The sequence below is a fragment of the Mustelus asterias genome, chromosome 27 (assembly GCF_964213995.1).
Source record: "Mustelus asterias chromosome 27, sMusAst1.hap1.1, whole genome shotgun sequence".
NCBI classification, from domain to species: domain Eukaryota; kingdom Metazoa; phylum Chordata; class Chondrichthyes; order Carcharhiniformes; family Triakidae; genus Mustelus; species Mustelus asterias.
In genome coordinates this window covers 21,352,194-21,377,487 of record NC_135827.1, presented here as the reverse complement: position 1 = coordinate 21,377,487, position 25,294 = coordinate 21,352,194, and the positions used below count along the sequence as shown (strand labels likewise).

The 25,294-nt window shown below is 43.8% G+C and overlaps 2 protein-coding genes across 2 annotated transcripts in view; one reads left to right on the top strand and one right to left on the bottom strand.

Moving 5' to 3' along the window:
- LOC144479863 (vacuolar protein sorting-associated protein 26B-like) overlaps nt 1-14,413 on the bottom strand; it is a 37,303-nt gene extending 22,890 nt beyond the window's left edge. The window contains exon 1 of the mRNA XM_078198874.1: nt 13,978-14,413. Within this exon, the coding sequence (XP_078055000.1) occupies nt 13,978-14,200 (223 nt within the window). The 5' untranslated portion in view covers nt 14,201-14,413. The remainder of the gene's footprint in view (nt 1-13,977) is intronic.
- A 1,055-nt stretch (nt 14,414-15,468) lies between these two features.
- The window catches only part of ncapd3 (non-SMC condensin II complex, subunit D3), a 77,978-nt gene continuing 68,152 nt past the window's right edge, over nt 15,469-25,294 (top strand). The window contains exons 1-2 of the mRNA XM_078198875.1: nt 15,469-15,541; nt 21,816-21,973. Coding sequence (XP_078055001.1) covers nt 15,481-15,541; nt 21,816-21,973 — 219 coding nt within the window. The 5' untranslated portion in view covers nt 15,469-15,480. The remainder of the gene's footprint in view (nt 15,542-21,815; nt 21,974-25,294) is intronic.

Genomic DNA, 25,294 nt, shown 5'->3' with positions numbered 1-25,294 from the left:
TGAGAGAGCAAGTTAGTCTTGGAGTTTTTCCAATTTCCTACTTTTATATTACCCATTCCACTGAAATATAATTCCGCAACATAGCAACAATCCTCTCATACTTCACAGGAGAAGACATTCCTTCACGCCGAATCTAGACAAAACTTTTGGCAGGCTTTCAGTGTTTCACATTTGTACAGAATAAGGTATTTTTGAGAGAGAAAACAAAAAAACAAAAGAAAAACCAAAATTCCATTTCACAATTTGCCACCCAATTCAGAAGGCATTGCCAAATGAAGCAGGTTGTGTGAAATACAGGCAGACAGTGCACGGGAAAAAACTGCTTACAAATGCTACTTTAACCTTATACAATTTTATTGTGGTCAATACAGTAAATTAGTTTTCTCAAATTCAGTTTTATTTTAAATCTTAACCACCTTTCTCCACAAGTGATTCTACCGGCGGACAAGTTGATTTTTCACAAAGGCAATGCAAATATTTACATCTTATATTCATTCTACAATTATGTTGAAGATCTGGACTGCTGAAATTTCCCAAACACTGCACTGAATTGCAGAGGTACACACGCTAAAATTGCACAAGATTTGAATCTCACCCTTTGTTGTATTCGTATTTTATACTTTTAAAAAAACATTTGTTTTCTCTACGGAAGAGTCGCCAAGTCACAGATTTACCACTGTTAGCTCATCAGACCAGATGCCTTCCAGATGGTCACAATCCATTCGACAAATAACCTATTTACTGTAATTAAATTATAATCGCCTCAAGCCAAGCTGCTCCAGTGCACTTGCATCTACCCAAAAAATTGCCCAGGTATGTCCTGTCATAAGAAGAACATAAAAACATAAGAACTAGGAGCAGGAGTAGGCAATTCAGCCCCTCTGCCTTTCAATATGATCGTGGCTGATCCCATCTCGGCCTCAACTACACTTTCTTGCTCATTCGCCATAACCCTACAACCCCTTACTAATTTACTCAATGACCCGGCATCCACCGCACTCTGGGGTAGTATATTCCACAGATTCACCATCCTTTGAGAGAAATAATTTCTCCTCATCACTGTTTTAAACCTGCTACGCCTTATCCTAAAACTATGACCTTTTGTTCTCGATTCCCCCACAGGAGGAATCATCTACTCTATGTCTACAAATCTAATCTAGTCAATTATCACTCCATCAGTCTACTCTTAATCAGTAGCAAAGTGATGGACAGATATTATCGACAGAGCTATCAAACGGTGCTTATTCATCAATAGCATGCTAACTGACAGTCAGTTTCGTTCTACCAGGACCATTAAAAGTTCCAGGCCCTCATTACAACCTCAGTCCAAACATGGACAAACAGCAAATTCCAGTGATGAGACGTGAGTGACTGCTTTTGACACACGTTTGTTCAAATGTGTCACAAAGGAGCCCAAATAAAACATGAAGCCATTGGGAATCGAGATGAAAAACTCTGGCTGGCATCATATCTAACACAAAGGACTGCAGCTCTGTTGGGGGTAAATCCTCTCGGCCGAAGGACATCACTGCAAGAATACCTCAGGACAAAACCCTAGGCCCAATCATCTTCAGCTGCTTCAATCACTTTTCTTCTATCATAAGGTCAGAAATTGCAACATTTGCTGGTGATTGTGGTGTCCAGTTGCATTTGTAATGCTTCAGATATTGAAATAGATTATGCCTGCATGTAGTAAAGCACGGACATCATGCAAGCTTGGGCTGATAACTGACCAGCGGTGTTCGGTGCTACACAAGCAATGACCATCTGCACCAAGGGAGAGTCTGAGCACCTTCTATCGACATCACCATCATTAAATCCCCCACAACATCATTGACTAGAAACTTAACTGTAATAACTCTAAAAATATTTTGGTTACAAGAGCAGGTTTGACATTCTGTGGCCATTAACTCACCTTCTGGCTTCCTAAAGGCACAAGTCAGAAGTACATAAATACGTTTGCTTGGATTGGTACAGCTCTAACACGCTGAAGGTGGTCAACATCACCCAGGACAAGCAGCCTGATTGATTGGCAATCAATGCATCGCCACAAGCATTCATATTCTCCACCTGCAGTGTATAATGTTTGCAGTGCCTATCTACAAGATGCACTGCAGCAATTTGCTAAGGTTTCTTCAACAGTACCGCCCAGATCCTCAAACCCCCAGAAAGCAAAGGGCAGCAGAACTGTAGGACCACCACCACATAACCTTTGATTTTGTTTTTCTGGAGTTCACAAATTATTTAAGTGGGGAGCCCTTTTAAATTGAACACTGATCGCTACCTCCAAGTAAAACATCATCCCAATTTGGAAAGTGTACTAATGTTCGCGGCGACATGGTGGCACAGTGGTTAGCACTGCTGCCTCACAATGTCAGCGACCTGGGTTCAATTCCGGCCTCGGGTCATTGTATGTTTGGAGTTTGCCCATTCTTCCCATGTCTGCGTGGCTTTCCTCCAGGTGCTCAGGTTTCCTTCCACACCCCAAAGATGTGCGGGTTGGGTGGATGGGCCATGCTAAATTGCCCCTTAGTGCCAGGGGGATTAGTAGGGCAAATATGTGAGGTTACGGGGATAGGGCCTGGTTGGGATTGTTATTGGTGCAGACTCAATGGGCCGAATGGCCTCCTTCTGCACTATAGGCACTCTACGATTCTATGTTCCTTCATTGTTCCTGGGTGAACCATGGGAATAACTTCACCACATGGATTGCAACACTTCAAGAAGCCATCTCACCAGTATCTTCTGAAGGATATGTAGGGCTGGTTAACCTCTCCTAGCCCCACCAATGATGCCTATGCTGCATGAATGATTGAAATAAATTAAACAAAATAATTTTGTTCAACAAAATAAAACTTCCAATACAGTGAAGGGTTACACAACTGGTTTCACAACCTTCCGCCAACCTGGACCAATTTGTCAGTGGTCCAATGTTTCCCCACAAATGGCTTTAATAATATTTGGTATCAGATAATGATTGTGTTTACATATTGACACCCCTCCTTCTTAAAAAATGTAACAATATCCTTCTCAGTCATCGATTACCACACAAATGATATGAAATTGAGCCACGCAATATCTGCAAGGATGTTAAAACAGTTTGCAATTTTTAAAAATACACAAATAAATATGATTATGCCCATGTGTTCATATCAATACTGCAAAATTTCAGTGCATCCGTGCAGGAAGTGTAGGATTACTTAAAAAAAAAGAAACATTTATACTGCAAATAAATTTGGGGGGAAATAAAGGAAAGAAATCAGCAATTTTAACGCTTCCTAGTGGATATTAATAGATCGGTTTTTTAAAAAATCGTTCCTCTTTTCTTTCATCAAGTGGAGCATTACAGAGTTCCAAACTCACGCTTTGACTATCATTGAAAGTTGCAAGGAGTTTACGTTGAAACAGGTGGTGTACAGATTGTTCCTGTGAGAACTTGGGAAAGACTGTTTCACAGGAACAATTACGAGATGGTAGTCAATAACATCTCCTTGTTATTGAATTCCAAAGTTCGAGCTTCATGCCAGAAGATTAGAGTTAGTAGATGCTCAACTTCATAAAGTATCAACAACTTTGCTGTTAGAATCATGTTAGTAAACCTTTCACAACACAAAACAAGGCATTTAATTGTTTACTGGTACTGAAAAGCATCTGCAGTATCTAGACATGGGACCCCAGGTAGATAATAGCAGGAAAAGTTAATGAAAGTTTATCTTGCTCCAGGCAGAATACCTTTCACATAACATCACACAAAAGACACTGTGTGAACCCATATAGAAAAGAATCTACCCTAACCAAATTCTTGTTTGTCCTTTGACAATGTTTGTGACCATGTTCATTATCCAGGGTTCTGGTGATTATATAGGTGACTGCTAAGGTTTATTCATGCCCAGAAGATTGTGCTGTAAATAGGGCTGCAAACAATTGCAGTTTGGATAAATTGCTGGCTCTTAATTTACTCTCCTTTCATTTTCTCACTGCCTCTGATATGCTTTCAAAGGAGGCTGCATGATTATTGTTTCATTGCAGGTGCCATGATCTTCACACAGTGGTTGGTAAGTTGATGGAGAGGATCCTGAGAGACAGGATTTATGATCATCTAGAGAAGTTTAGTATGATCAAAAGTAGTCAGCACGGCTTTGTCAAGGGCAGGTCGTGCCTTACGAGCCTGGTTGAGTTCTTTGAAAATGTGACCAAACACATTGACGAAGGAAGAGCGGTGGATGTGGTCTATATGGACTTCAGCAAGGCGTTCGATAAGGTCCCCCATGCAAGACTTCTTGAGAAAGTGAGAGGGCATGGGATCCAAGGGGCTGTTGCCTTGTGGATCCAGAACTGGCTTGCCTGCAGAAGGCAGAGAGTGGCTGTGGAGGGGTCTTTCTCTGCATGGAGGTCAGTGACCAGTGGAGTGCCCCAGGGATCTGTTCTGGGACCCTTGCTGTTTGTCATTTTCATAAATGACCTGGATGAGGAAGTGGAGGGATGGGTTGGTAAGTTTGCTGACGACACCAAGGTAGGTGGTGTTGTGGATAGTTTGGAGGGATGTCAGAAGTTGCAGCGAGACATAGATAGAATGCAAGACTGGGCGGAGAAGTGGCAGATGGACTTCAACCCGGATAAGTGTGTGGTGATCCATTTTGGCAGATCCAATGGGATGAAGCAGCAGTATAATATGAAGGGTACCATTCTTAGCAGTGTAGAGGATCAGAAGGACCTTGGGGTCCGGGTCCATAGGACTCTTAAATCGGCCTCGCAGGTGGAGGATGCGGTCAAGAAGGCGTACGGCGTACTGGCCTTCATTAATCGAGGGATTGAGTTTAGGAGTCGGGAGATAATGCTGCAGCTTTATAGGACCCTGGTTAGACCCCACTTGGAGTACTGCGCGCAGTTCTGGTCACCTCATTACAGGAAAGATGTTGAAGCCATTGAAAGGGTGCAGAGGAGATTTACAAGGATGTTGCCTGGATTGGGGGGCATGCCTTATGAGGATAGGTTGAGGGAGCTTGGTCTCTTCTCCCTGGAGAGACGAAGGATGAGAGGTGACCTGATAGAGGTTTACAAGATGTTGAGAGGTCTGGATAGGGTAGACTCTCAGAGGCTATTTCCAAGGGCTGAAATGGTTGCTACGAGAGGACACAGGTTTAAGGTGCTGGGGGGTAGGTACAGAGGAGATGTCAGGGGTAAGTTTTTCACTCAGAGGGTGGTGGGTGAGTGGAATCGGCTGACATCGGTGGTGGTGGAGGCAAACTCGTTGGGGTCTTTTAAGAGACTTCTGGATGAGTACATGGGATTTAATGGGATTGAGGGCTATAGATAGGACTAGAGGTGGGGATGTGATCGGCGCAACTTGTGGGCCGAAGGGCCTGTTTGTGCTGTGGCTTTCTATGTTCTATGTTCTACATTGACCCTGGAGCTTGAAGCTGTCATCTGCATCCTCCCTCAGTCTCTGACTTTCCCTCCCTCAGTCTCAACCCTCACTCCATCACTCTTGTCTTGACTTTGCCGATCCTCAAGCTACTTGCCATCATCCTTGCTCAAACTTTCATTCACCCTGGAGCTGTCCCCTCTATTGATCTGTCCTTTACCCCAATACTCTTAACTCCCTTTGACGTCAAAACTCAAAGACTTCAATATTGTTGTGGCACTTTCTTTGACTGTCACAATGGTACTGCTTGGCATGCCAGTTTGGGGGAGCAACTCAATATCTGGTCATTTGTCCTGCTATCTAATCTGCAGCAACTTCCAAAGGCAACTCAACTGGAAGCAGCTGAGCTTCTTGGCATGACACTGGTACACAGTCCCAGTCTCATACGTATACTGCAAACTTTGTTTGGTAGGCAGACTTGGACCATAAGAAATAGGAACAGGAATAGGCCATTCAGCCCCTCGAACCTGCTCCACCATTCAACAGGATCATGGCTGATCACACATTCCTCACGTCCACTTTCCTGCCCTTTTCCCATAACTCTCGATTCCCTTACTGATCAAAAATCTATCTACCTCAGCCGTAAATATACACAGGGATTCTGGCGCCACAGCTCTCTGTTGTCAAACTTTGTTCCTAAACTGATGTTTAAAGTCTGCTTAAGGTTACAAGTGTATGTGTCTTGTCGTCAATATAGACAGCTCAGGAGAGTGTGCTGCCAAGATAAGTGAACTTATCCGTTGCTGACAAGTTCTGGTTATGGACTGAAACCTTTAGTCCAAGATAAAGTTTTCCAGGAGCAGGCTGGTACATTACTTCAATTTTAGAAACATAGAAACTAGAAGCAGGAATAGGCCATTCAGCCCTTCGAACCTGCTCCACCATTCATTTTGATCATGGCTGATCATCAAATTCAACATCCTGATCCTGCTCCCCCCCTCCACTCCCACCAAGAGCTTTATCTAATTTATTTTTGAAATCACACAATGTTTTGGCCTCAACTACTTTCTGTGGTAGTGAATTCCACAGATTCACTACTCTGGGTGAAGGTATTTCTACTCACCTCGGTCCTAAAAGGTTTGCCCCTTATCCTCAAACTATGACCCCTAGTTCTGGACTCCCCCTCATTGGGAACATTCTTTCAGTCTAATCCTGTTAGAATTTTATAATTGACCTCCAATCTTGGAGACCTCAGTTGGAGCTTTGCCAATAGACAGGAATATGACTGTGTCTAATGTTTCTAACAGCATGGGAGGATAGTTGGGAGGATGGTCAGGAGGGAAGTTGATGCTAACCTGTTCAATCAACCCTCAAATCCATTTTTAAAGAGAGGGCAGTAGACATTTAGAAAATTATAACACAATCAGGCAGAATCAAGATAGCTTTGTGAAAAAGAAATCATATTTAACAAACTCATTACAGCTCTTTGAGGATGTAACAAACAGGGTGCATAAAGGGGAACTAATAGCTATAGTGTATTTGGACTTCCAAAAGGCATTTGATAAGGTGTTACATAAAAAGTTACCACGCAACATTGATGCTTATGGTGTCAGGGCAGATAGATCAGCAAGGATAGAGGATTGGCTAACCAATAGAAAATACAGGTCTTAAGTTTTTCTCAATAAATGGGTTATTTTCAGGATGGTATACTGTAACCAGTGGAATGCCACAGGGATCTCTATTCATGACTTGGATGAAGGGACCTACTGTACCATAGCCAAATTTAAGTGTGTTATAAAGATACTTAGGAAAGCAACTTGTGAGGAGGATACAAAGTGTCTGAAAAGTGATAGAGATTGGTTGAGTGGGAAAAAATTGGCAGATGGAGAATAATGTAGGAAAATGAGAGATTGTCCACTTGTCAGAAAAGCAGAATATTATTTAAATGGAGGGACACTGCAGAATTCAGAGGGACCTGGGTGTTCTTGTACATCAATCACAAACATCAGTGTGCAGGTATAGAAGTAATTAGGAAGGCAAACAAAATATTTGCCTTTATTGCAAGGGGGATGGAGTATAAAAGTAGGGAAGTCTCACTACAACTGTACAGGACATTGGTGAGATCATACCTAGAAGTGGTGTGTGCAGTTTTGGTCACCTTAAGGAGGAACATACTTGAATTGGAGGCAATTCAGAGATGGTTCACTAAGCCGATTCCTGGATGAGGGATTTGTCTTATGAGAAAAGGTTGAGCGGGTTGGACATTTGCTCTTTGGATTTCAGAAGAATGAGAGGTGATCTTATTGAAACACATTGGATCCTCAGGGGCTTGAAAGGGTAAATACTGAAAGGGTATTTCCCTTCCTGGGGAATCTAGAACCAGGGGACATTTTCAGAATAACAGGACTCCCATTTAAGATGGAGGAGGAGGAACATCTCCTCTCAAAAGATCGTTAAGTGTTTGGAAATCACTTCCCTAGCGAGCTGTGGAGGCTAGGTCACTGAATATATTTAAGGCTGAGTGAAATACATTTTTGATTGACAAGGGAATCAAGGGTTATGTGGTTAGGGGTCAGGGGGGTGAGGCAAGCAACAAAGTGGAGTTAAGGCTTAGCTTTGTCAGATCAGCCATGATTTGATCGAATGGCAGAGCAGGCTCAAGGTACAAAGTGGCCCACTCATACTTCCCATCTCTAATGGGGAGGTGATGGCCTAGTGGTACTGTTGCTAAACTATTAATCCAGAAACTCAGCTAATGTTCTGGGGACCCGGTTCAAATCCCACCATGGCAGATGATGGAATTTGAATTCAATAAAAAATATCTGGAATTAAAGAATCTACTGATGAGCACGAAACCATAGTCGATTGTCGGAAAAACCCATCTTGTTCACTAATATCCTTTAGAGAAGGAAATCTGCTGTCCTTACCTGGTCTGGCCTACATGTGACTCTAGAGCCACAGCAATGTGGTTGACTCTCAACTGCTCTCGGGCAACTAGGGATGGGCAATAAATGCTGGACAGCCAGTGTCCGAAAATGTTCTTATGTTGATTGCTTATTAATTGATGCATTTTGACCGATTGGGGATGTGTTAAAGCGTTCTGCCCACTTTTTGAGAATTTGGGCTTTTTTGTGAACAGTGTTGGCACCAAGATTTGCTGATGAACCAGTAGAGTGGGATCTGCAGACAGATTTCAGAGCATCGTAGAATCTTTTCCAGTCTTTATCGTCTGTCTATGACTGAAGTTTGTCCAGCGAAGTTTAGAAACTCAGCAGTAAATCAGAAATGTACATCAAAATATTGCATGATCAGGGTTCGTCAGTAATTAACTGATACAAATTCATTCACAAGGTTTAATCCTTCATTCAAGTCTTTAATGCCATTTCCTATTCTATTGAGTGGGGCACTTGGCTTCAGTAAAGATTATCACTGGGCCTTTGCCACCATGATTTTATTGAACGCCATAAGTACGGTATAAAGCGTATATGATACACTGCAGCATACTAACTCAGGACCTTCCAAACTAATGATGCAGAAGTCTAGTTAAATGCATTGTGTGAGAATTATTCCATCAGAATTAAATGAAAATCTAACCAAAAGTCGTGGAATCCATCCATCCATCCACTTTACATACAGACAATCTTAACAACCTTGATTTCTCTGCATAGGATGACAAGTTTAAGTTAATAGCAATAACACCCATTAGTGACATTCTTGGTATAATCTGCTTTGCAAATGATCTTAATGCTTATTCAGCTTCATTGGCTTTTACTGTCTCATACAATTCCTTCATAATGGGCTTTATGACTTAACTAATGTACAACAGATCATGCGCCTTCTGAGCAGTCTAACAATCAAGTTTAAAAATAGTACACATTTTCAATGGAGGACCCTGTAGCCTAAGCTGCCATGACATTCTATTAAATAGCAAACTAGCAATACCCAGAAAGTTGCAGAATTCTGTAGTCAGCTCTTGAGTTTAGAATTTGCCTTGTTTATATTGTAGGACAGGTTCCACAGCCACTGAGGAACAAAAATGCTGCATCTGCAGTTGTTTTAATGGTCCATGACTATGTACTTTGCTTTTGCTCCTTCACCAGACACAGGTGGGCGTCTGTCTTTATAATTTATTACATGTACAACAAAACAGCTGGAAGTTGACTGAGGGAACCACCTTCATTGGTCTTTTGAGTACAGTACTGCCAAATTTATCGACCAAAACCACTACTGCAGATGGCAGCATTCCAATAAAGCAAAGTGATTAAGAATATTTCAGGTTAAGTATCCCAAGTAAAAGTGCATGTACTTTGCAGTGCTGATTTTGGGGAATCATCACTGCCCTGTCCTTTTGCTACTCCTCTCCAATTTACACTTTCGCGGCATCCTCATCGATCAAGCATAGACAGAAGAATCAGAAAATTGAGTGATTATTCACAGCCCACCTTAAAATGTAGGTCTTTGATCCAGTTTAAATAAGATGTTGGTGTTTTTTTACACATTCTAATGCGGTCAGTGGTGAAAAAATTGGCACATATCCCAATGCTTATACTTTTGGCGCCTAAAGGTTTTTCAAACAAACAGAAGCACGATTTGTATTACTGACATTATATCACTGCAGAGCTGTTGTTTTTGGATTTAGACATTGGCACAATAACCACTAATCAAGGGCAACTATATAAAAAGGCAGATGTTGTGATGGTAGACCCTAATTGTTGCTAAAAGCCCACCAACGACAGAGACATTGGCAACCAAGGTACCAAAAGATGGAGTTCTTACGTGGTTGAAATTCACCAACTCAGCAGTCCCTGATGGGCAACCTTAACTTCTGCATTCAAGAAATAACGTCACGAGAGATTTACATTGAATTTTGCAGGCATTTTGTGCAGACTTTTTCTGTCGATACTTCATGTGTTGAGGAACTTCTGTGCTGTTAGAAGCACGAGGCCCGAGTTTGTTTCTAGAAGCTCTTGCAGTACTGATTCTATCATGATCTTGTACAGGGCTAAGAATTCAGCAAAATCTCTCATTATGTGAACATGGATGGCACGGTGGTTCGCACTGCTGCCTCACAGCTCCAAGGATCTGGGTTCAATTCCCGGCTTGGGTCACTGTCTGTGTGGAGTCTGCATGTTCTCCCCTTGTCTGTGTGGGTTTCCTCCGGGTGCTCCAGTTTCCTCCCACAGTCCAAAGATGTGCGGGCTAGGTGCATTGGTCATGCTAAATTGCCCCTTAGTCTCCCGGGATGCGTAGGTTAAAGGGATTAAGGGGGTAATTTACGTGGGGTTACGGGGATAGGTGGGATTGTTGTCGGTGCAGACTCGATGGGTCAAATGGCCTCCTCCTGCACTGTAGGATTTCTATGCTTTTTATGACAAACCAATTCCATCTTAATCACATTGGCTAGACTGAATCTGGGAACAAAAATATTGTTTTCTCAGGATCCCAAATGTTTCTCACTGGATACATTTTTATTTAAGTAAAGCAAGCTCTCTAGAAAATGTCCACATCAGCTCCCAATTTTGGACTTTGCATTTTCTCTTCAGCGTAGAGATCATGTGTCACCCCGGTGTCTACACATCTATATTTTCCTGAATGAATCAAATGTGAAGCTAAACGCTCTGCAGAAATTATCCATGTTAATAAAAAGATAACTCAAGGACATTCACTAGTTCAGTGATGAAATTAAAAAAATTAACTGGAGTTCTCACCATGATCATTTCTTGAGAGACTCCTATTTCTCATTTATATATTGCCCGCGGTGAGATCATCTGGAAGCATGATTCATCCTACAGGTAAAGATAAAGCTTTCTCACTTCAGCATTCTGCTCAATGCCACGATTACTGCTGTTGTTGAATTACTTGCCAGAAATTTCTGTCGCATATCATTGGCAAAAATTAGAGCTATCCTGTTTCCCTCCCCCACAGTAAATTCTCCAACATAACCCCAGATCCTAGATTGGCCAAGAGTGATTTGGCAGCACGGAGGCACAGTGGTTAGCACTGCTGCCTCACAGCGCCAGGAACCGGGGTTTAATTGCAGCCCTGGGCGACTATCTGTATGGAGTTTGCCCGTTCCCCCAGTGTCTGCATGGGTTTCCATTGGGTGCTCCAGTTTCCCCCCACAGTCCAAGATGTGCAGGTTAGGTGGATTGGCCATGCTAAATTGAACAAAGAACAGAACAGCACAGAAACAGGTCCTTCGGCCCACCAAGTCGGTGCCGACACAGATGCTTCTCTAAACTAATATTCTCTTGCCTCTACGTAGTCCATATGCTTCTATTCCCTGCCTATTCATGTATCTATCCAGATGCCTCTTGAACGTTGTTATAGAATCTGCTTCCACCACCTCCTCTGGCAGCGTGTTCCAGGCATTCACCACCCTCAGTGAAAAACGTGTCCCTTACATCTCTTTTAAACTTTTCCTCTCTTACTTTCTCTGCCTCCGAGTAATTCACCCTTCAACCCTGGGAAAAAGACTGACTATCCACTCTATCCAAGCCTGTCATAATTTTGTAAACCTCTATCAGGTTCCCCCCTCATCCTCCGATGTGCCAATGAAAACAATTCAGTTCGTTCAACCTTCCTTCATAGTCCATATCCTCCAAACCAGGCAACATCCCTGGTTTGGAGAATATGGACCCTTTCCAATGCATCAACATCCTTCTGGTAGTGTGGCGATTAGAATTGTACACTATACTCCAAATGTGGCCTAACCAAAGTCTTATACAGCTGCAACATGATTTTCCAATTTCTATGGTCAATGCCCTGAGCGATGAAGGACAGCATGCCATATGCTTTCTTGACCACCTGAGTTGCCACCTTCAGGGAAGCCCACCTCAGCCCACCAGCTGTCGAAATCCTAGTCCATATCTTTGTTACTTTTAGACTAAACAATTCCAACAGACTCCCAGCTGTTCTCTGTAAGTATGAAGTCATTTCCATGTGCTCGCCAACTTGAATTAGCTCCTAATTAAGCAATGCCTCAATTTTTAATTTTTTTATCCTTCTTTCCAAATTCCATCATAGAAAGCACTCGTCTACCTGTTATTTCCTCCACCCAAAAAGCCTTCTAAAATATCTAAGCTGCGCTAATTCTGGGTTCTTGTTCATCACCAATTTAAATCGCTCCAGCGTCATTCACCCAGGCTTCAGCTGATATACTTTCATGAACGTCTCTATCCAGCTTTAAAACATACCTCTGTGGGCAATCTTTTCATGGTAAAGTTTACAGCTCAATCAAGTCTCCCCTCAATCTCCTTTGCTCCAAGGAGAACAACCCCAGCCTTTCCAATCTAACCTTGTAACTAAAGCCTCCAACCCTGGAACCATTCTGGTAAACTCCTCTGTAACCTCTCAAACACCTACACATATTTCCTAAAGCGTGGTGACCAAAACTTGACACGATTCTCTAGTTAGGGCCTAACTGGACTTCAAGAATTTAGCATTACTTCCTTGCTTTTGTTTAATGTCTCTATGAAGCCCAAGATCCTATGCTTTGCTAACTACATTCGCTCAATATGTCCTGTTCAAAAATCATCTCCCTGAATACCTTCTTACACTGCTTGCTGTCAAATTCAGCTCTATAATGGTTCTGTGAGGCAGTGACATTGAAGGTACATTATACCAAAGGCTTCATTACTTTTCACTGTGCGCCAATACGTGACAATAAATCAAATCATTACAATAAGTGATTTATAAAGGTTCCACTGTACATAAAGTTAAAATCTTCATCTTCCAAACATTTCCAGGCTCATTCCATCCACCTCGTCAAATTATTTCAGACTTCATCCCTTCTGGCAGCCTTTGCTGCTCTCGCCGAACATTCTCCGCTTCCTACCATGGGAGGCAGGACCTTCAGACAACTCAGCCTGACTGTCCCTCTCTTGTGCATTATTCCACTACACCTTCAAAAGCCTCCTTATAAAGTCAATCTCTGGATTGGCCAACTGCTTAAACGTCCTTAGTTCTTGGGTCTGATATTGAAATGCTTCAAAATATTTTAATGTAACCCCCCCACTGAATTGATAAGTGCTGGCTCAGAAAGAGTGATGATCACAACTCAAATTAGCGAATGCAGACGGTATCATATAGATAGAATCATAGAAACCCTACAGTGCAGAAAGAGGCTATTCGGCCCATTGAGTCTGCACCGACAACAATCCCACCCAGGCCCCATCCCCGCAACCTTATGTATTTACCTGACTAATCCCCGTGACTAATGGTCAATTTAGCATGGCCAACCCATCTAGCCGGCACATCTTTGGAGTGTGGGAGGAAAGTGGAGCACCCGGGGGAAACCCACGCAGACACGGGGAGAACGTGCAAACGCCAGTTACCCGAGGCCAGAATTGAACCCAGGTCCCTGGCACCGTGTGGCAGCAGTGCCAACCACTGTGCCACCCCCTAGTTAACTCAGTCTCCAAGTTGGTGCTAGATTTACAGCTATGGAAAAAACAAGAGGCAAAACCTCCTCCTTTCGACAGATTCCACGTCCCAGTAGTCCGACAGTCCGGCACTGAGGGGCCCAGTTGGGAAGACCCGCCTCCCAACAGTTCAATAATTTACAGAGTAAATTCCACCGCACACACACTCGGGCCTTGGCGGCTACCTACCAATCTGCCCTATGAACTCGATCTTAATCCCCTGATGTTCCAGCCTCTTCCCGGGGTTTTTCAGAGTGACATTCACTTTCCCGGACACAGTCTCTCCATCGTAAAACAGGTAGTATTTATCCTTCTTGCCGTCCTCTGTCTTGTGCTCCACTCTTTTGCGAGTCTCGGCGTCGTTCAGCACAACGTCGATTTCTGCACTTTGCCCAAAACTGAAGAAGCTCATTCTGGTTGTTTTGCTGTAAAATGGAGGGAGGGGGGAAGGGAAGTTAAAAAAAAAGGAGATGCAGGGTGGACCTGAAGCCCCCTATCTCTGCCCACGGTGTGGAATAAGCAGTGAGCTTGGCCCTGTACAAATCCCAGCCCGGTGGCTGCAGGCTGCTCTCGGATCCTTTTCCTGTTTCTGTATCTCTGCAGCAACTTCGCCCTCGGACGCACCGCGCATGCGCCCCTTCACCCACCGCCCCCGAATACCGCGCATGCGCCCCTTCGACCACATCCCCCTAATACCGCGCATGCGCGCCTCTTCCGCCGTCTCACCGAATAACGCGCATGCGCCCCTTCGCCCACCGCCCCGAATACCGCGCATGCGCCCCTTCGACCACATCCCCCTAATACCGCGCATGCGCGCCTCTTCCGCCGTCACACCGAATAATGCGCACGCGCCCCTTCGCCCACCTACCCCCGAATACCGCGCATGCGCCCCTTCGACCACCTCCCCCTAATACCGCGCATGCGCGCCTCTTCCGCCGTCACACCGAATAACGCGCACGCGCCCCTTCGCCCCCGAGTACCGCGCATGCGCCCCACCGACTCCGAATACCGCGCATACGCCTCTTCCGCCGTCACACCCGAATCACGCGCACGCGCCCCTTTGCCCACCGCCCTCCGCCCCGAGTACCGCGCATGCGTCTTCGGCTGACGTGTCCCGTCACCCACCACTAACGCGACCCCCGCCCAGTAACACGAATGCGTCAACTTGGACTTCACAGGACACCACCTTTTCACCCTAGAATAGAATGAACATCTTTTTAAAAAAAATGTAAATTTCAATCCAGAGTGAATGAGCAGTATTTATATGAAATTTTGCCCCCTCCTTTCCCCAAAATCTTTGGACTATTTCTTTTGTCCAAGCTTAACATAGTGTCAGGATTACTGGATAGAAATCACGGATAAACGAATTATAGACGAGATTCAGTAAATCATTCAGAAGTGGTCCCGCCGCCCGTTTGAATATTTGTAATTCTAACTGACACAAAGCCGGGAAGCGAACCGCCCACTGCGCACGCGCAATAACGGTCACCAGGGATCCAATATTAAAAGAAAAAAACAAATTAGGATCCGGGCAGCAATTTAAGGCCTCCATGAATTCCGATAAATGCAAACACTACGAAAAAATTATAACATTTTCATTTTTTAAGCCATTTTTATCCCGTGGCTGTGTTGGGGGTTTAGTGCGCAGGCGCGGTGCCGGCTCTGTGTTTTGGCGGGTGAGTGGATTTTCAAATGGCCGCAGCGCAGCTGGTGTCCCGGCTGGAATCCTTCAAACTGCACCACATCAGCACAGGTACTGAACCCCGGGCAGCGGGAAGCTATCTTCCAATTGCAATATGTGCCCTAGGGAGGGATAAGTAATAAATGAATTGTCCATGTGCATGGGTATTGCTCATGTTCTTTTGGGAGAGGAGGGATATGTCAGGGTCAACATCAGACAAGATGTCCTGCTTTGCACTTCTGAAATTCTTTCATAGTAAATCATCTCAACTCAAACTTTATGTTCCGCCGCATGCCTGATCGTTCATATGCCGCCCGTACATAACGTTTTATTAGTGTCACAAGTCAGCTTACATTAACACTGCAATGAAGTTACTGTGAAAATGGTTCAGCTGAAAATTACTGATGAAACTACTACAGGTCTTGGTTGTCATTGACTGCATATCTTGCAATTTATAAAGTTCTCAGTGTGCTAATTGCAGATGCAGACACTAGGTAAGGGTGGCATGATGGCACAGTGGTTAGCACTGCTGCTAATTCCCGGCTTCGGGTCACTGTGTGTGGAGTTTGCACGTTCTACTCTTGTCTGTCTGGGGGTGCTCCGGCTGCCTCCCACAGTCCAAAGATGTGTAGGCTAGGTGCATTGGCCATGCTAAATTGCCCCTTAGTCTCCCAGGATGCTGCCTCCATCTTTGGAGTGTGGGAGGAAACTGGAGCACTCAGAGGAAACCCACACAGACATGGGGAGAAGGTGCAAACTCCACATGGGCAGTCACCTGCAGCTGGAATTGAACCCAGATTCTTGGGGTTGTGATGCAGCAGTGCTAACCACTGTGCCACCCTTAATTTACTACGAACCCAGATCAACCAACCTTCTATTTCTGTGCACTATCAGAGGAATACCAAAAATTTGCAAGTTGATTCACTGATTCTATCACGATGTTTTAATTGTATTTGTGATACTTTTGTAAGTGGGTGTAGAGTGCTGTAAAGTGCAGTTATGTATCCAGTCTTACAAGGATTTTGTTAAAAATATACAATGTCTACTGTCCCGTTAAGGCAATGGAAAGACAGTTAGCCAGCCATCGCAAGTGGGATGAAAAGGAACATATTCTTCTTTTCCTGCTGCCCTCTGCCACCCCCGTGCATGAAAGATGCCATCTTTAGACTTGTACACGATTACTCTTCAAACGTTTCTCGAATGAGACATCAATAACTATTGTGCAACGTATGACCACAGAAAGCTGATCTCAGCTTTTGCTTATGGCAGGTGGGCGTCACTAGCTAGGTCAGCATTTATTGCCCATCCCTAATTGCTTTTTAGAAGGTGGTGGTGAGCTGCCTTCTTGAACTGCTGCAGTACCTGACGTGTAGGTACACCCATGGTGCTATTAGGGAAAGTGGCCCAGGATATAGACCCAGCGACAGTGAAGGAATGGTGATATATTTTCAAATCAGAATGGTGAGTAGCCTGGAGGGGAACCTCCAGGTTGTGGTGTTGCCAGGTATCTGCTGCCTTGTCTTGGATGATTGTGGTTAGAAAGTGCTGCTAAAGGAGCCTTCATTCATAGAAACCCTACACTGCAGAAGGAGGCCATTCGGCCCATCGAGTCTGCACCGACCACAATCCCACCCAGGCCCTACCCCCACATATTTACCCGCTAATCCCTCTAACGTACGCATCCCAGGACTCTAAGGGGCAATTTTTAACCTGGCCAATCAACCTAACCCGCACATCTTTGGACTGTGGGAGGAAACCGGAGCACCCGGAGGAAACCCACGCAGACACGAGGAGAATGTGCAAACTCCACACAGACAGTGACCGAGCCGGGAATCGAACCCGGGACCCTGGAGCTGTGAAGCAGCAGTGCTAACCACTGTGCTACCGTGCCACCCAAACCACTGTGCTACCGTGCCGCCTTGTGAGTTCCTGAAGTGCGTTTTTGTAGATGATACACACTACTGCCAATGTTTGTTGGTGGTGAAGGGATTGAATGTTTGTGGAACGGATACCATTCAAATGGGCTGTTTTGTCCTGAATGGTGTCAAGATTATTCAGTGTTGTTGGAGCTGCGCTCATCCAGGCAAGTGGAGAGTATTCCATCATACTTGTGCCGTGCAGATAGTGCACAGGTGTTGGGGAATCAGGAGGTGAGTTACTCGCCTTACGATCCCCAGCCATCTGACCTGCTTTTCTAGCCAAGGTTCAGTTTCTTGTCAATGGTAATCCCCCCCTCAGGATGTTGTTAGGGGAAATTAGCACATTGGTAATGCTATTGAATGTCAAGGAGTGATGATTAGATCCTCTCTTTTTAAGATGATCATTTCCTGGCCCTTGCGTGGCATGAATGTTACTTGCCATTTGTCAGCCCGAGCTTGGATATGGACTGCTTCAGTATCTTGGAGAGTCGTGAATGGTGCTGAACATTGTGCAGTCATCAGCGAACATCCCCACTTCTATCTTATGGTTGGAGGAAGGTCATTGTTGAAACTGCTGAAGACGGTTGGGCCCAGGACACTACCCTGAGATACCCCTGCAGTGATATCCTGGAACTGAGATGATTAACCTTCAACCATCACAACCATATTCCTTTGTGCCAGGTATGACACGAACCAGTGAAGGGGTTTCCCCCCTGCTTCCCATTGATTCCAGTTTTGCTAGGACTCCTTGATGCCACACTTAGTCAAATGCTGCCTTGATGTCAAGGACAGTCACTCACTTCACCCCTGGACTTCAACTTTTTTGTCCATGTTTGAATCAAGGCTGTAATGAGGTCAGGAGATGAGTGACCCTGGCAGAACGCAAATATGTCAGTTATTGCTAAGTAAGTGCCTTTTGATAGCATCGTTAATGACCCCTTCCATCATTTTACCGATGATCAAGATTAAACTGATAGGGTGGTACTTTCCCAGGTTGGATTTGTCCAGTTTCTTGTGTACTGGATATATCTGGGCATTTTTTGACATTGCTGGATAAGTGCTGGTTTTGTATCTGTACTGGAACAGCTTGGGTAGGGCTTGGCAAGTTTTGGAGCTCAAGTCTTCATTACTATTGCTGGAATATTGTCAGGGCCATTGGCCTTTGCAGTATCTGGTGCCTTCAGCTGTTTCTCAATATCACGTGGAGTGATTTGAAGTGGCTGAAGAGTGTCATCTGTGATGCTGCGGACATCTGGAGGAGGCCTAGATGGATTGTACACTTGGCACATTTGGATGAAGTTGTTGTGAATGCCTCAGCCTTTCTTTTCCACTAATTCAATCATTGAGGCTGGAGATATTTGTGGAGCCTCTTCTTCCAGTGAGTTAATTGTTTACCAATTGTCCGCATTCACAACTGATGTGGCAGGACTGCAGAGCTTAGATCTGAGCTGTTGGTTGCGGAGTTGCTTAGCTCTGTCCATTACTTGCTGCTTGGCACGCAAGTAGTCCTGTGTTGTAGCTTCACCAGGTTGACACCTCATTATTTGGGTAGGCCTCGTGTTGCTCCTGGCATGCTCATCAAAGAGTTTCTTTGAATCAGAATTGATCCCCAGGCGTGGTAGCGGGAGCATGCTGGGCCATGTGGTTAGAGATTAGAATCATACAGTGCAGAAGCAGACCATTCAACCCATCAAGCTTGCACCGATCACAATCCCACCCAGACCCAATCCCCGTAACCCCATGTATTTACCCTGCTAATAATCCCCCTGAGACTAAGGGTCAATAGCACGGCCAATCAACCTACCCCGCACTCCTTTGGAGCGTGGGAGGAAACTGGAGCACCCAGCGAACACGGGGAGAATGTGCAAACTCCGCACAGACAGTCACCCAAGGCTGGACTTGAGCCCGGGTCCCTGGTGCTGTGAGGCAGCAATGCTAACCACTGTGCCGTCCCTGATTGTGGTTTAATACAATTCTGCTGTTGCTGATGGCCCAAAGAGCCTTGTGGATGCTCAGTCTTGAGTTGCTAGATCTATTTGAAGTCTATCTCATTTAGCACAGTGGATGTGCCACACAATACGATGGAGGGTGTCCTCAATGTGAAGATGGGACTTTGTCTCCACAAATTATGTGCAGTGGTCACTTCAACTGACAAAGTCATGGATAGATGTGGCAGGATGGTTGGTGAGGACAAGGTCAAGTATGTTTTTCCTTCTTACTGGTCCCCATACCACGTGCCACAGATCCAGTGTACGTCCTTTAAGAGCAATGTGATGGTACTACCAAGCCACTCTTGGTGATGGACATTGAAGTTCCCCCATCCAAAGTACATTCTGTGCTGCCGCCATCCTTAGTGCTTCATCCAAATGGCATTCAACAGGGAAGAATGCTGATTCAAATCAGCAGCTTTCTTTGCCCATGTTTGACCTGGTGCCACTATGGTCTAGAGTCGATTTTGAAGACTCCCTATTGACCTTCTGCCACCACCTCTGCTGGTTGGGACAGAACAAATGTAAGAGTAGTGATGGTGTGACTGGGACATTAGCTGAAAGGTATGATTCTGTGAGTATGATTATGCCTGGCCTTTGCTTGACTGCTCTGTGAGATACCGCTCTCAATGTTGGCACAAGCCCCCAGATTTTGATCATCTAATATCTCCTTTCTCCTGATTTTTTTCCTCACCCTATCGGTAACTGCAACATTATGTTCTGCACCCCATCCTTTCTTTCTCCCCTATGCGCTCTGTGAATGGGATAAAAGCAAATTACTGCAGATGCTGGAGCTTTGACAAAGGGTCATCTGGACTCGAAACGTCAGCTCTTTTCTTTCCTTACAGATGCTGCCAGACCTGCTGAGATTTTCTGGCATTTTCTCTTTTGATGCTCTCGGAACATTATGTTTGATCTGTATAGCTTGCAAGAAACAATACTTTTCACAGTATCCAAATACCTGACAGTAATAAATCAATTATTGTATGGCTTCAGTGTCATATTTTGTTTTATAATGTTCCTTTGAAGTCATTTTCTAAATTTTTGTCGTGCCACCATCCATTTTTTTCTTTCACGTCTCCTTTTCTCTTCCACTGAACCTGCTTAAAACCATCTCTCTTTACAGTTCAAATGAAAGGAGAGTAACCTGAAACATAACTCTGTGTCTTTCTCTGTAAGCACTGAGTATTTGCAGAATTTTCTGTTTTGATATTTTCAAATGTGAGTGTGCACTCATTTTTTAGTATGATTTTTCCAGCCTGATAAGCTTCCTTCTCTTAACTCATGGCTGCAGGCAAACTGACGCTCTGGGCATTCTGCTCCCATGTCACCTCCAAGTCAGCTTTTGGCTGTCACCAGAGATTATCTACAAGCTGCAAAGTCCAGACAGTATAAACCCTCATCCCCCATGCCGCACCACTCAGGTTCTGAAGTTTGTCACAAGGGAGCTTGTACCTATATCCCTGCAGGCACACACTGCATGTACTACCCTTACGGTCTTTTATGTAAATATTAATGTGGTGGCTCTCGCCCACCTTGCACTTCAGCTTCCTCCTGTGGTCTAGTAGTATAGGCCACTGAACTGGTAGACTACAAACACAGAGTGATGCTCTGGGGTTCCAGGTTTGATTCTCGTCTTCATAGATGGTTAAATTTAAATTCCAAAATAAACCCACTTTGCACTTTTTAGCTGATATATCAATTATGTACCATATGTTTTATAAGAAAATGCTAAATGAACTTGCCTTTTTTTTCTGATTCTCATGGGCTTATTAGACTGCTAGCCATTGAAGGGAGCTAAATTTGCTGGTTGCCAGTTAAGGACCTTAAGGAATATGTTATAATGGCCATGAAGGTCATGGGGGATCATCAGTAGATCTCCCCATGGGCTTCTTGAAGTACGAACTTCCTTTGTTGAGCAAGTGGAGCCTCGCCCATGAGAAGTGGTCAGCAGGGCTGATTAAACTTGCTGCTCAACCCGGACGGGTGTTGTAGGTCCTGAGATGTAGACTGTCTAGCTCTAAGCTGCAAGCATGGCCCTTCTCTTTGCTGCACAATAAAGGGTGCTTGGTGACAGGAAACTGCCATCTGCTGAATTATTACACAGTAAATATTTAGTCAGACATTGCGAATTTAAGTAAAAGATTTGATGCTGTGTTAGAGATGTCAGGAGTCCAGCACTCTGGTAATAGAAATAGCAATTTGCATTAAGGTTCAACTTTACAAACTCTACTGGCATGCTGATAGATATTTGAAGGAGAATGATCTCTGAAGCCACTTGCAGGACTGCTTTTCTGGAGTTGAAGCCAAAATGTAAAAGTGCCTATGAAATGAAAACAGACACATCGCAAATATTGTTATGTCTAATTGTATTTTACCTATCCTTTCTCATTCTGATGAATATTGAAAGATGTATCAATTCTTGGTGGTCTGTTCCAGCTTGGGTGGATACCGTATGGGAGCTGGATTTTACAGAGACTGAGCCATTAGACTCGCGTCTTGAAGCAGAGATCACAGAAAATGGACTTGAAATATTCTCCCAACTTTACACAAGTCTTAAGGTTGTTGATCAGCACCTGCCAGCAGAGACATTGGGTGTAAGTATTCTGGATGGTTTGAATTTTCGCTTTAGTCTAATCACGGGCCAACAGTGCAAATTTGTGACTAAATTCATTGTTTCTTTCCTTTTATGCCTTACATTCTATTCAAGCAACAGTTTTGAAGAAGGTAGTAAGCCTTACTCTCTTTATTTAGTGCACTCATATTATGGAATTATAAAATCACACAGCACAGAAGGTTATCTGTCAGTAGTTATTAGGATGGGATTTTGCCCTCACCGGTTAAATCAGTAATGTTTTTCTATTTCAATTATCAAGTACTCATGTGTATTTTAACTATTGGTCTTTGGGAGCCTGGAAGCATTATGCAAAATTCTTTCCCCTGCTCTGTGAGGTAATGAAATTGTACACCCATAACTTAATGAATAGGCGATACAATTCATCATAACAAAGCTATCAAGAGTACCTTTTATGTGATGGTAGAATGGAAATTTACAATTTTCTAATGTTTGAGATAAGGGAGCAATATAGACCAAACTCATTCCCCTTTAAATAATGGTTGAGTGCTGTTAATCAAAGCCACATTTTCATATGCAGAAATTTTGATTTTATTGACCAGTCGCTGTAAAGAACAGAATTTTTATTTTATTGTGGATTCCACTTGTAGCACATAGACAGTTGGGTAAATTAGATTCAGCAATTGCCTTGAATGAAATCTGTAACAGGTGTAGAATGTATTTTGGTTTACTCATTTGCATCTATCTAGTCTAGAGGTTTATTCATCCAGGATTTCCAATATTGTCTGATTCATGAGCTGTTAATATGAAGAAGTCAAAAAAGGTTAGGTAATTGAGAAAAGAAAAAATTACAGAGGAGAAAATGAAAGCATTTAAAACTGAAAATATGCCTCAAAGTTAGAAAATAAAGAGGGGAAATAAATTCTTTTGAATTACCTACTTGATTATTTCCTTTTTGTTAGTTTTTCCAAGAATAAACAAAGAATAGTGCAGCACAGGAACAGGCCCTTCGACCCACCAAGTCTCTGCCGACATGGATGCCTCTCCAATCTAATATTCTCTTGCCTCTACGTGGTCCATATGCCTCTATTCCCTGCCTATTCATGTATCTATCTAGATGCCTCTTAAAAGTTGTTATAGAATCTGCTTCCACCACCTCGTCTGGCAGCGTGTTCCAGGTATTCACCACCCTCTGTGTGAAAAACTTGACCCTTGCATCAACTTTCCCCCTTTCACGTTCAACTTATGCCCCCGAGTAATTGACCCTTCGACCCTGAGAAAAAGAGTCTGACGGTTCACTCTATCCAAGCCTGTCGTAATCTTGTAAACCTCTATTAGAAACACCCCCCCCCACTCCTTCTTCATAGTCCATATCCTCTAAACCACGCAACATCCTGGGAAATCTCTTCTGCACCCTTTCCAATGCATCAATATCTTTCCAGTAGTGTGGCGACTAGAATTGTACATTATCCTCCAAATGCAGCCTAACCAAAGTCTTATACAGCTGCAACATGATTTTCAAATTTTGAAACTCAGTGCCCTGACCAATGAAGGTGAGCTTACCGTACGCCTACTTGACTACCTTGTTCACCCGAGTTGTCACATTCAGGGAACTGTGGATCTGCAGGCCTAGATCCCTCTATGCTAATATTTCTAAGGGCTCTACCATTTACTGTATACTTTCCTTCTGCAGTAGTCCTTCCAAATCACATCACCTCACATTTGTCCGTGTTAAATTCCATCTGCCATCTTTCGGCCCAGGTCTCCAGCTGATTTATATTCTGCTGTATCCTCTGACAATTCTCCTCACTATCCACAACTCCCCCAATTTTTGTTTCATCTGCAAATTTACTAATCAGACCACCTACATTTTCCTCCAAATCATTTATATATATATTATATATATATATATATATATTATATATATTACAAACAATAGAGGCCCCAGCACTGATCCTCGTGGAGCACCGCTTGTCACAGACCTCCAGTTAGAAAAGTACCCTTCCACTGCTACTCTCTGCTTTCTTTGCCCAAGCCAGTTTTGTATCCATCTTACCAGCTCACCTCGGACCTCATATGACTTCACTCTCTGTATCATCTGCCATGAGAAACCTTTTCGAAGGCTTTACTGAAGTCCATGTATACAACATCCACTGCCCTGCCCTGGTCAATTTTTCTTGCCATTTCAAGAACTCAATCGAGTTTGTGAGACATGACCCCCCCCTTCACTAAATCATGCTGCCTATTGCTAATAAGCTTATTCTCTTCCAGATGTGAGTACATCCTGTCCCTAAGAATCTTCTCCAATAATTTCCCCATCACTGATGTAAGGCTCACAGGCCTGTAATTTCCCGGTGTGTCTCATCTGCCCTTCTTAAACAGAGGAACAATGTTAGCTACTCTCCAATCCTCTGGTACCTCACCCATGGCTAAAGAGGATACAAAGATTTTGGCCAAGGCCTCAACATTTTTTTTCCCTTGCCTCTCTCAGTTTTCTGGGATAGATCCCATCTCACCTTGGGAACTTGTCCACCTTAATGTTTTTCAAAACCTCCAATACCACCTCCCTTTTTATCTCAACATGAACTAGAATGTCAACATCCTCCTTTCACCATCCACCACATCCTTCTCCTTTGTGAATATGATGTAAAGTACTCATTAAGGACCTCCCCCCTTATCTGGCTCCACACACACACACATTCCCTCCACGGTCCTTGAGTGAACCCACCCTTTCCTTAGCTACCCTCTTCCTCCTTATATACGCTTAAAAAGCCTTGTGATTCTCCCTAATCCTGCCTGCCAAGGACATTTCATGGCCCCTTTTAGCCCTCCTAAATCCCTGTTTAAGCTCTTTCCTGTTATCGTTGTATTCGTCAAAAGCCTTATCCTTTTTCAATTTCCTGAAATTTATGTATGTCTCCTTCTTCTTTTTCACTAAGCTCACAATCTCTCTTATCATCCAGGGTTCCCGAATCTTGCCATCTTTATCCTTCATTTTTACAGGGACATACTTGTTCTGAATTGTTAACAGCTAACTTTTAAAAGACTCCCATATATCAGATGCGGATTTACCCTCAAACAGCCGCCCCCAGTCTACATTCCCTAGCTCCTGCCTAATACTGTCGTGGTTAGCCTTCCCCCAGTTTAGTACTTCCAGACTGGGATTACTTCTATCCTTTTCTACAAGTATCTTGAAACTTATAGAATTGTGATCACTATTCCCAAAATGGTCCTCCACTGAGACATCAATCATCTGTCCGGGTTCGTTTCCCAGAAACAGGTCTAAGATAGCCCCTTCCCGAGTTGAACTATCTACATATTGCCTCAAGAAGCACTCTTGGAC